Source organism: Heptranchias perlo, chromosome 41 (genome assembly GCF_035084215.1).
Source record: "Heptranchias perlo isolate sHepPer1 chromosome 41, sHepPer1.hap1, whole genome shotgun sequence".
NCBI classification, from domain to species: Eukaryota; Metazoa; Chordata; class Chondrichthyes; order Hexanchiformes; family Hexanchidae; genus Heptranchias; species Heptranchias perlo.
The window spans coordinates 3,353,000-3,365,374 of NC_090365.1; the positions used below are offsets into that span (position 1 = coordinate 3,353,000).

Genomic DNA, 12,375 nt, shown 5'->3' on the forward strand with positions numbered 1-12,375 from the left:
CTTTGTTAATTTAAACGATAAGGAGACACTGGATGGGTTTGTCCCAGTGTCATCAAACAAAATCAAACAGAAGATCCCCCTTATAGAGGGGCACAACTAATAGAAAACTAAACGTAAGACAAAAGAAACTTATCAAGTTAAATAATAATATTGCCACCCGTGTCCAGCACGCCCTCCAGTCCCTGCGGTGCCTACCGGTCGCGGGAGGCCTCAAGTGTACCGGTGGGCACCGCGCGCTCCTTCTTCAGGGCCACCGGGGTGCGGACATGGTCGCCGAAGAGACGTAGGCATCAAGAGCGACCACCCTCGTGGGCCGCGTCCAACCCGGATCTGTGGATGGTCACCTTGGCCGAGCCCAGGAGCAGACCCACGAGGAGGTTTGCCCACGCGCCCACCCCTCCCACCTCCGCCCCAGTTGGCCAAAGATCAGGAGCATGGGACTGGAATGGAGTCGATCCAAAGGTACTTTTCAGGTCGTTCTCGGCCTTTGGGTAAAGGTCATGAGTTCTTGAGTAAAACGTTCGCCGCAAAGGACTGAATGGTCTCCTGCTCGGCCCTGAACTCTGCTTCTAAATGGCTCACAGTTTCCCATTCTCACCATTGGCCGGCTCCCTGCTCTCTCAGGATCACCAGTAAAAATGAAGGTGTTAATCGCAGAGGTTAACAGCAATTAATTGACAACCTTAACAACAACAACAGCAACTACTTGCATTTATATAGCGCCTTTAATGTAGTAAAACATCCCATGCGGCTTCACAGGAGCGACTATCAAACAAAATTTGACACCGAGCCACATAAGGAGATATTAGCAAAAAAGCTTGGTCAAAGAGGTAGGTTTTAAGGAGCGTCTTAAAGGAGGAGAGGTGGAGGGAATTCCAGAGTTTAGGGCCGAGGCAGCTGAAGGCACGGCCGCCAATGGTGGAGCGATTAAAATGGGGGATGCGCAAGAGGCCAGAATTGGAGGAGCGCAGAGATCTCGGAGGGTTATAGGGCTGGAGGAGGTCACAGAGGGAGCCGAGGCCATGGAGGGATTTAAAAACAAGGATGAGAATTTTAAAATTCAGATACTACAGCAGTCATTAGCTCTGGGTAGGCACTTCTTCGGGAAACACCAGTGTGGAATGCTTTACATGGAGGCCCTCACTGGGAGGTAGGGTTGCCAACTCTGATTGGACGTATTCCTGGAGGTTTAGTCACATGACCTCCCACCACACCAGGTCAAACAGCCTTTTTCTCCCCATCTCCAATATCCCAACTAATAAACGAAAGAGTTCAAAGAAAAGTGAAAATTAAATACTTTTTTTTAAATATCCCTATGATTTTTCTCCTGGGTGTTTCTCGCTGCAGTGTCCAGGAGATTAATCTTCAATTCCTGGAGACTCCAGGGCAATCCTGGAGGGTTGGCAACACTAACGTGAGTTGAGAAAGACAGTGACTGTTCTTTCTATGTATATGTGCTACTTAAACTGGCCAGATTTCAAATCTGCTGCTAGAAGCTACAGTGAAAGTGTGGGCTTTAAAAATGGGGGGGGGATGATTGTTTTTTTTCTTTTATCCGTCTTTGGGCCCATTTTATAAGAAGGCTTCTTCGACAGCCCCTCCCAAACTCGCGACCTCTACCACCTAGAAGGACAAGGGCAGCAGGCACATGGGAACAACACCACCTGCACGTTCCCCTCCAAGTCACACACCATCCCGACTTGGAAATATATCGGCCGTTCCTTCATTGTCGCTGGGTCAAAATCCTGGAACTCCCTTCCTAACAGCACTGTGGGAGAACCGTCACCACACGGACTGCAGCGGTTCAAGAAGGCGGCTCACCACCACCTTCTCAAGGGCAATTAGGGATGGGCAATAAATGCCGGCCTCGCCCACATCCCATGAATGAATAATAAAAACAGGGATCTTCCTTCAGGAAAGTCCCTCATTTTTTGAGAGTAAATCACGTGGGATTAATAACTGAGGCCATGAGCCTCCTGTAACGACCTAATCCTGGTGGAATATGGAAATTTTCAACTTCAGTCCCTGGCAATACGAAAGTATGTAAAATCATTTAGCAAAACTCTTAAGAATACTGTAACTGATCTATAATATCTTTTTTCAAAAAAAAAATTAAGTGTTTGCATTAATTAGATCAATAATTTAAGGTTGCTTAAAGAGAAAACAATTAAAAGAACTCTGGTAACAAGTTACAGTTTTAAAGAAAACTTGCAAATCTAAAAATATCAGTAATATGTAAAAAATTCGCCCAGAAACGAACGCAAATGTCAATCAAGTGAGGTCCCGCCTTCCCCTTGCACCTGATTGACAGGTAACCCTGCTTCCTCATTGGGCAAGCGGCCTGTCAATCATAGAGCAAGCTCCTTTGATGGACGTGGCTGCAGCAAAGGGCCAAGAATCGCAATGGCAGCCGCAACTTTAATGCAAATATATATATAGAGAGAGAGGGGGGGGGGGGGGAAAGGTGCAAAGCACTGACCGACTTGGTAGAGTCTCCCCTCGGGCGAGAAGATGGTGATGTGACGGTCGAAGCCGGCGCTCGACCCGCGGCTCATCCTTAAAGCGACACCCCAGACAGAAATGGAGAAGTTTTGCTTTTGCACTTTTACTTTCAATTTCAGTCAACAGACTTGGAAGAACAAAGAAAGCGCACACACACAACCACCAAACCCGGAAACCAACTGCAAATGGAGTTGCAAACCTTCCAGCTCTTTTGCAAACAAAAAATGTCTTGATTTGTTTTTGGATCTAAAGTTGCATAGCCCTTTAAATCTGGGGTATTCCTTGTCTTGGATAGAGAAGGGACTTCAAATGAAGTTTAAAGCCCTGTTCTCACAAGTCCCCCCACGTATCTGAAGTGGTTGATACCAACAGACCTTGGTGCTCTGATTTTGGAGCTTAGCCAAAGCTCTGCTGCCCGTATCCCGACTCGCACCAAGTCCCGTTCACCCATCACCCCCTGTGTTCGCTGACCTACATTGGCTCCCGGTCCAGCAACACCTCGATTTTAAGATTCTCATCCTCGTGTTCAAATCCCTCCGTGGCCTCGCCCCCCCCTCCCTATCTCTGTAACCTCCTACAGCCCTCCGAGATCTCTGCGCTCCTCCAATTCTGGCCTCGATTTCCTTCGCTCCACCATTGGCGGCCGTGCCTTCAGCTGCCTCGGCCCTAAGCTCTGGAATTCCCTCCCTAAACCTCTCCACCTCTCTTTCCTTTAAGACGCTCCTTAAAACCTATCTCTTTGGCCAAGCTTTTGGTCACCTGTCCTAATATCTCCTCCTGTGGCTCGGTGTCAAATTTTGTTTGATAATCGCTCCTGTGAAGCGCCTTGGGACGTTTCACTACAGTAAAGGCGCTATATAAATGCAAATTGCTGTTGTTGCTTCCTTCTGGTGATGACATTGGACGGCCTCATATTCTTCCTCTATTTGCTATGTATTTTTCCCCCTCAGATTCACCCTGTGTACATCCCCGATAAAGTGTGGAAACTTTGAAACTGCTGATACCCGTCTCGGTGAGTTTTCCCCGTTCTCTCCTGAAGGTGTTGACATTTTCTGGGCTCCTCTAGCAGTCTGCACCCTCCAGTGCATGGCAGCGATAAATGGCCCATTCTTCACCTCCCACCAACCCCAAACCCCCATTTCAAGCGGGGGTGATTGGATAACGATCAGGAAATCTCGTCTGATTATTCTTACTCCTCCCCCCTGCCCCCCACCTTCCCTAATCCACTGGGCGCTGAAAGGGCGGTGGGAGCAGATTCAATAATAACTTTCAAAAAGGGAATTGGATAAATACTTGAAAAGGAAAAATTTGCAGGGCTACGGGGAAAGAGCAGGGGGGAAGTGGGACTAATTGGAAAGCCCTTTCAAAGAGCCGGCACAGGCACGATGGGCCGAATGGCCTCCTTCTGCGCCCGTATGATTCCACTAGTGGCAGCTCCTTTACCGCCGCCCCTGGTTAGATCAGCCAGCTCGGCACAGACCAGGGATGGAGTTCGATAGCTTCCTGGTGACTCAGTACCGCACTGGATGATCCATTTAACCCAGGGAACCATTGGGGCTGGGGAGTTCTCGCAGGAGTTGAGTCTTACAACAGCTCGAGACGCTGCTTATCCACCAAGCCTCTGCCGTTTGACTGGAATCTCCAACACCTCTCCACTGCCTCCCGCAGAAAAGATAAAATGTCCTGTTTCTAAACAATGCTGCTCGTTCCCTACATTTTCTGTGCAGTTTTACCCACCGCACATTTTTCTCTGTAGATTTCAGCTAGAAATCCTGCAATTACATTTATTCTTGTTGGGTGAGTTTTTTTTATGTGCCTTCTCCCCACCTCACTGCCCGAAGACGCTGAGGTTGGCAGGGGTACAGATTTGACTGGCACTAGACACCCTCTGGTACCCACCAGAGTGGCCATTCTACATTTGTGAGCCTGGACAGTGAGTGACAGGACATTTGTCTGCTGGGACCCAGGGCAGACTGGCCGTAGGGGAAATTGGGGGATCTCTTGAGTGCCCAGTGGAGAGTCCATCGCACTCTATTATTGTGAGAATCCCAAAGATTCCCGCGGCCTCTCAGGGAGTCAGTCCACCTCTGGGCGGGACTCTCACATCCAAGCCCGATATTGTCCTCACCCAATGTGTGCATATACGAGCCCACACACTCACACTCACACACATTCACATACACACACACACGTACAGACACATACTCGCAGACACACACACTCACTCACACACATATACACACTTACACTCACACTCACACACTCTCACACTTACTCACACACACACACACTTACAGACACACGTACACACTCACACACTTGCACACACACTCACAAACACCCACACTGGCGCACACAATCTCGTGCATACACACACTCAGACACACACACACTCACACACTTACACTCACTCACTCTCATACATGCACACGCACTCACAGACACACACAGAATAATTAATTGTTTTCTGCATTGCAAACAGTTCTGAGATAGATCGGCGACAGGATTTAAACTTTATACATGGCCCCCCAAGAGTCCTTGACACTTCAGTTGTCAGAGTGTTAAACGTTTAAACTGCTATGGAGAACTATTAAAGGAGATTTCAAATAAATTACTGCCCCTCCATATACTGTGATGTGTGTTGTAGGGTCTGACCTAATACCAGGTGTTGTCATGGAAACGGGTCAGCTTGTTAGGGTCCCACGCTGCTCCATTTCTTTGCTGACCCAGATTCAGGGAAAGTGATTACAGTCCTTGAGTAACATATCAACATGAGGGAGCGTGTGGGGGTAAGGGAGGGAGGCCTAGAGACTGGAGGGGGAGAGAATGTGTGACAGTGGGTCAGAAAGAAAGAAAGACCTGCATTTCTATAGCGCCTTTCACGACCTCAGGACGTCCCAAAGCGCTTTACAGCCAATTAAAGTATTTTTGAAGTGTAGTCACTGTTGTAATTTGCAGCCAATTTGCGCACAGCAAGATCCCACAAACAGCAATGTGGTAATGACCAGATAATCTGTTTTTTTAATGATGTTGGATGAGGGATAAATATTGGCCCCAGGACACCGGGGAGAACCCCTCTGCTCCCTGCTCCCTGCTCTTCTTCGAAATAGTGCCGTGGGATCTTTCACGCCCACCCGCAAGGGCAGACGGGGTTCATCCGAAGGACGGCACCTCCTGAGCACTCCCTCAGTGCACGAGGTCAAGGATTCAGAACTGAGGAGGGAGGGAGGGAGAAGTGCTGAGGACAACTTGACGTTACGGTGAGTTTTGGACGCTTTAATGGAGGTGTCAAACCACATCGAATAACCCCCCAAGCCATCATAGAACCATAGAAAGGTTACAGCAAGGAAGGAGGCCATTCGGCCCATCGAGTCCGTGCCAGTTCTGTGCAAGAGCAATCCAGCCAGTCCCACTCCCCCGCCCTATCCCTGTAGCCCTGCAAATTTTTTCCTTTCAAGTACTTATCCAGTTCCCTTTTGAAGGCCATGATTGAATCTGCCTCCACCACCCCCTCGGGCAGTGCATTCCAGATCATAACCACTCGCTGTGTAAAAAAGTTTTTCCTCATGTCACCTTTGGTTCTTTTGCCAATCACCTTAAATCTGTGTCCTCTGGTCCTTGACCCTTCCGCCAATGGGAACAGTCTCTCTCTATCCTGTCTAGACCCTTCATGATTTTGAACATCTCTATCAAATCTCCTCGCAACCGTCTCTGTTCCAAGGAGAACAACCCCAGCCTCTCCAGTCTATCCACGTCACTAAAGTCCCTCATCCCTGGAATCATTCTGGTAAATGGAGTTTGATGGAGAGAGACAAGGAGAGAGAGAAAGAGTGGGTGTGAGAGAGTGTGACAGGGACAGAGTGTGTGTGTGAGAGGCAGGGACAGAGTGTGTGTGTGTGTGTGTGTGTGAGAGGCAGGGACAGAGTGTGTGTGTGTGTGTGAGAGGCAGGGACAGAGTGTGTGTGTGTGTGTGAGAGGCAGGGGACAGAGCGTGTGTGTGTGTGTGTGAGAGGCAGGGACAGAGTGTGTGTGTGTGTGTGTGTGAGAGGCAGGGACAGAGTGTGTGTGTGTGTGTGAGAGGCAGGGACAGAGTGTGTGTGTGTGTGTGTGTGAGAGGCAGGGACAGAGTGTGTGTGTGTGTGTGAGAGGCAGGGACAGAGTGTGTACCTGCTCAGCCTCCAGTTTTATACAAGCATTTTTCAACCCCCTCTACAAGACAAGCCCTCTCTGTTTTTTTTTGTTCTATCATCTGTACAGAGATAAGCACAGAAAGGAGAGCTAAATCACCCCGATTGGTCATGACTCCTCTCTCGCGCTCGATCTGCGCTTTCTCCCGTTGTGGAAACTGTGAATTTAGCTCAGTGAGTGAAGGGGCTGCTCCACATGCAGAACTGTGCTCGGGACTGAAAGACCAGTAACCTACTTTCCATCAAATCTTTATCGGGAGGAAGTCGCCACAGAAGGTAAGGCCGCGAGAACCTCCTTGCATGAAAAGCTGACCCCCGTTATCGGTGGGTTGTGTCTGTAGGATTCGAGGTCGGTGCCCCCCCCACCTCGTCTGTCGACGTGCAATCAAGGAGATATTTATTAATGGGACAGGAGGGATCGCTGCTGATTGGATCGTTGTTTCCCAGGTTTCATCACCACGGTAACTCTTCAGTCGTGGAAGAAAGAAAGACTTGCATTTATATAGCGCCTTTCACGACCAGGGCGCTATACAGCCAATGAAGTACTTTTTGAAGTGTAGTCACTGTTGTAATGTAGGAAACGTGGCAGCCAATTTGCGCACAGCAAGATCCCACAAACAGCAATGTGATAATGACCAGATAATCTTGTATTTTCTTTTGGTGATTTTGGTCGAGAGATAAATATTGGCCAGGACATCGGGGAGAATTCCCCTGCTGTTCTTCAAATAGTGGCCGAGGGATCTTTTATGTCCACCTGAAAGGGTCTCGGTTTAACGTCTCATCCGAAAGACGGCACCTCTGACAGTGCAGCACTCCCTCAGTACTACACTCGGAGTGTCAGCCTGGATTTTGTGCTCAAGTCTCTGGAGTGGGACTCGAACCCTCGACCTTTTGACTCTGAGATGACACCCCCTCCCCCCCATTGTAGTTTTCGCGCCAGTAACAACAGTCAGGGCACCCCAAAGATTGTATGTGAGGTGTTGTGAGATCTATCTTGGAGATGTGACAAGATTTTATGTCCTTTCAACAGACTGTGTGATAAAGAGAAGAAATTCTTATCGATCGACTGCCATGGTTCCCATTCGGCTCCCGTCCTGATACTTTTTCCACTTTTAATTCCTCACCTTCCCCTTCTCCTGAACCTGGATTTTCCTGTCGGTGTTATTTTAACACTGCTGGTTAATGCCGATCGGGAAATTCAGGGTGTTGACTGCAACCAGGGGAGGGGAGGAGGCATTCCCACAAAGGCCGAATGGCCGGTTCTTCCAGCATGAGCTGCGACGGGGGTGGGGGCGGGGGGGGGGGGGAAGTGCCGGCGGGGCCGATCGACCAAGGGGTGCGTCACATCCGTTGCCCCGCTCCTGTTCTCTGCACTTTTCACTGGGCGGCGATCTGGGAGTGGAATCCCTGGATGATTTCCCCACCCCCCCCCCCCCCCCCCGCCCCATCTCCATCCTCTACTCTAGCCCAGGAGCAGGGGGGCCAATAGCGCCCTAAACACTGTCTAACACTAGCTGTGCCAGCACAACCCAAGCCTGTGCCACAGAGGGCCGGTGCATTCAACAAGTAGGCCATCGAGGTTTTTAGAGAGGGTGGGGGCTGGGGCCTGTAGTTTCCAAATATCAGTGCTGTTGCTAGGCAACGGAAGCACTGCCGGTACCACCCAAGACGGTATCACTTGTGGTTTTGTTTCTGTGATGCAACATCAGAGGAGTACAACCCTGCCCCCAGGCGCATTCTTCTATTAACCTTATATTCCAGCTAAGTGCCGTATCACAGGGCCAGTTGGCAGAATCAGACATGGTGCAGGACTGAGTGAGGAGGGAGGCACCATAGTGAGCCCTGGATGTTGGGTAGAGGGGTGGGGGGCCAGTGGGCTGGGCTAGGATTCGGGCTCACGCAGTCTGCCACGTCCAGAGCCCCCGAGTCACGGTGTGTTGCCAGGTGAAGGCTGGAAGCTGTTTCCCCACAGGGTGATGGAGAAAGAGAGCGAGAGAAAGACAGTCTAGAGTACTCTCCACACGGTGACGGAGAGAGAGAGTGAGATAGATAGAGAGAGGGAGCGAGAAAGAGAGAGAGAGAGAGCGAGATAGAGAGAGACAGCGAGATAGAGAGAGTGAGTGAGATAGAGAGAGAGAGGGAGTGAGATAGAGAGAGAGAGAGTGAGATAGAGAGAGAGAGAGTGAGATAGAGAGAGAGCGAGATAGAGAGAGAGCGAGATAGAGAGAGAGAGTGAGATAGAGAGAGAGAGTGAGATAGAGAGAGAGAGTGAGATAGCGAGAGAGAGAGTGAGATAGATAGAGAGAGAGAGCGAGATAGAGAGAGAGTGAGATAGAGAGAGAGTGAGATAGATAGAGAGAGAGAGCGAGATAGAGAGAGAGTGAGATAGAGAGAGAGTGAGATAGAGAGAGAGAGTGAGATAGAGAGAGAGTGAGATAGAGAGAGAGAGAGTGAGATAGAGAGAGAGAGTGAGATAGAGAGAGAGAGAGTGAGATAGAGAGAGACAGCGAGATAGAGAGAGAGAGTGAGATAGAGAGAGAGAGAGTGAGATAGAGAGAGAGTGAGATAGAGAGAGAGAGTGAGATAGATAGAGAGAGAGTGAGATAGAGAGAGAGAGCGAGATAGAGAGAGAGAGCGAGATAGAGAGAGAGAGTGAGATAGAGAGAGAGAGTGAGAGAGAGAGAGAGTGAGATAGAGAGAGAGAGAGTGAGATAGAGAGACAGAGTGAGATAGAGAGAGAGTGAGATAGAGAGAGAGAGAGAGAGAGCAAGATAGAGAGAGAGAGATAAAGAGTGAGATTGAGAGAGAGAGATAGAGAGAGAGTGAGATAGAGAGAGAGTGAGATAGAGAGAGAGCGAGATAGAGAGAGAGAGCGAGATAGAGAGAGAGAGCGAGATAGAGAGAGAGAGTGAGATAGAGAGAGAGAGCGAGATAGAGAGAGAGAGTGAGAGAGAGAGAGAGAGTGAGATAGAGAGAGAGTGAGATAGAGACAGAGAGTGAGATAGAGAGAGACAGAGAGTGAGATAGAGAGAGAGAGTGAGATAGAGAGGGAGAGAGAGAGGGAGATAGAGAGAGAGTCTCAGGAGAAAGGATGAAACCAGAGATGGGAAATGATAGTTTAAGACACTGGGATTATATCCTCTGGACCAGATACGGCTAAGAGGAGATGTAATTGTGTTTTTACTTTAAATTATGAAGGGTTTTTGGTAGGGTGAATTGGGAAAGCTATCCTCTGGGTGGGGAGTCATTGATGAGGAGTCATCAATTTAAAATTAAGAGTGCGGAGAGAGGTTAGGAGAAATTTCTTTATGCAGAGTGTTGTTGGAACTTGGACTGTATTGCCTCAGGGAGCGTTTGAGGCAGAGACCATTGCATCTTGTAAAGGGAAAACTGGATAACTACTTGAAGCAGAGGAAGATACAAGGTTATGGGGAGAGAATGGGAGTGATTTTAGACTGCTCTAGCAAAGAGCCAGCACAGACACAATGGGCCAAATGGCCTCCTTCTGTGCTGTGAACTTCTATGGTTTTGTAGGAAGTGCCAGGCTCATTTCCCCAGTCTGTGCTCAGCTAGCTGATCTCAACTGGGGTAACAACAACTACTTGCATTTATATAGCACCTTTAACGTAGTAAAACGTCCCAAGGTGCTTCACAGGAGCGATTATCAAACAAAATTTGACACCGAGCCACATAGAGAGATATTTGGACAGGTGACCAAAAGCTTGGCCAAAGAGGTAGGTTTTAAGGAGCGTCTTAAAGGAGGAGAGAGAGGTGGAGAGACGGAGAGGTTAGAGAAGGGAATTCCAGAGCTTAGGGCCTGGGCAGCTGAAGGCACGGCCGCCAATGGTGGAGCGATTAAAATCGGGGATGCGCAAGAGGCCAGAATTGGAGGAGCGCAGAGATCTCGGAGGGTTATAGGGCTGGAGGAGGTCACAGAGATAGGGAGGGGGCGAGGCCATGGAGGGATTTGAAAACAAGGATGAGAATTTTAAAACCGAGGTGTTGCCAGACCGGGAACCAATGTAGGTCAGCGAGCACGGGGGGTGATGGGTGAACGGGACTTGGTGCGAGTTAGGATATGGGCAGCAGAGTTACGGGTTAGGGAAGGGAGGGAAGGAAAATCAGCCAAGGTTGGGGACAGGATCGGGCTCAGCTACAAGGCCCCATACTGACATTCCACCTGGGCTCACATGAAAAAAGGCCACTTGAATGTGGGACCAGAGGGTCGTAGATACCTCTAGAACTGTACCTCGGCGAGAGTCGGCACCTTCAGTGTCAGTGCTGAGGGAGCGCTGCAGTGTCGGAGGTGCCGTCTTTCGGATGAGACGTTAAACCAAAGCCCCGTCTGCCCTTTCAGGTCAAACTAAAAGATGCTGTAGCACTATTCAAAGAAGAGCAGGGGAGTTCTCCCCAGTGTCCTGGCCAATATTTATCCCTCAACCAACATCACTAAAAAAACAGATTATCTGGTCATTATCTCATTGCTGTTTGTGGGATCTTGCTGTGCGCAAATCGGCTGCCGCGTTTCCTAAATTACGACTTCAAAAAGTAGTTCATTGGCTTTAAAACACTTTGGGATGTCCTGAGGTTGTGAAAGGCGCTATATAAATGCAAATCTTTCCATTTCTTTTTTTAGGGGAGAAAATTGTACAAGGTCAAAGGATTAATTGTGCGGGGGAGGGGGTGGAGGGTGAAGATTCCTTCTACGTATCAACCGTAGAGTAATTGTAAACACTCCTTCATAAAGAGCAGGTTTACAATATTGCTACTTCTGGTGCGGAGCAGTGGTTTTCCAATATGACTACAACACGGCTGTTCAACCAGGTGGCTTGAGTTCTGCCTTGAGAAACACAAGATCCATTTACCTCACGGAACATTCTTGTGACAAGCGACTTGGTGATCTCGGGAAACAGAAAGAGATAATCATTTAGGAGTGGTTGTGGCTTGTGGTTCTCGGCGTCCAGATGTTTTCGACAGCCTGCCAACAGTCCTGTCTATCCCATTGTCTCCAGTACCTGTGAGGCCTAAGTTATGGTTAGGTGCTCTTGGCACAATTCCCAACTGGAAATTCCCTATTCGCTGAGATCTGGGCATATCTCCAAGAAAAACATGGATCTACAGCTCAGATGTATCAGGCGATATCCCAGTCCCAACTGGATGAGCTTCTTCTCATCTCCGTGTTTTTTTACAAATGATTTTTCAGAAGAAAATTCTGCCTCTTGACGATTAACCCTTTTATTTTATATTTTTTTAAAGCTTTTCCTCTCCAATTTTCTCCCCTTCTCTCCTGAAGGCACTGACTGTTTCTACACAGGAAAGAACGCACATAGGAACAGGGGGAGGCCATTCAGCCCCTCGAGCCTGTTCCGCCATTCAGTTAGATCATGGCTGCTCTGTATCCTAACTCCATCTATCTGCCCTGGTTCTGTAACCCTTAATCCCCCCTTACCCAACAAAAGTCTATCGATCTCAGTTTTGAAATTTTCAATTGACCCCCAGCCTCAACAGCTTTTTGGGGGAGAGAGTTCCAGATTTCCACTCCCCTTTGTGTGAAGAAGTGCTTCCTGATATCACCCCTGAACGGCCCAGCTCTAATTTTAAGGTTATGCCCCCTTGTTCTGGACTCCCCCCATCAGAGGAAATAGTTTCTCTCTATCTACCCTATCAAATCCTTTAATCATCGTAA

The 12,375-nt window shown here is 48.8% G+C and overlaps 1 protein-coding gene across 5 annotated transcripts in view; it reads right to left on the bottom strand.

Annotated features, from left to right (window-relative positions):
* LOC137305948 (proteasome subunit alpha type-6-like) overlaps window positions 1–12,375 on the bottom strand; it is a 47,080-nt gene that overhangs the window by 13,198 nt on the left and 21,507 nt on the right. The window contains exon 1 of one of the 5 annotated variants that reach the window (XM_067974910.1): window positions 2,480–2,633. The exons of 3 other annotated variants lie outside the window; for them this stretch is intronic. In XM_067974910.1, coding sequence (XP_067831011.1) covers window positions 2,480–2,555 — 76 coding nt within the window. In that variant the 5' untranslated portion in view covers window positions 2,556–2,633. Of the gene's footprint in view, window positions 1–2,479; window positions 2,634–12,375 lie in introns of those variants that run through there. One more of the 5 variants, XM_067974912.1, reaches the window with a different exon arrangement.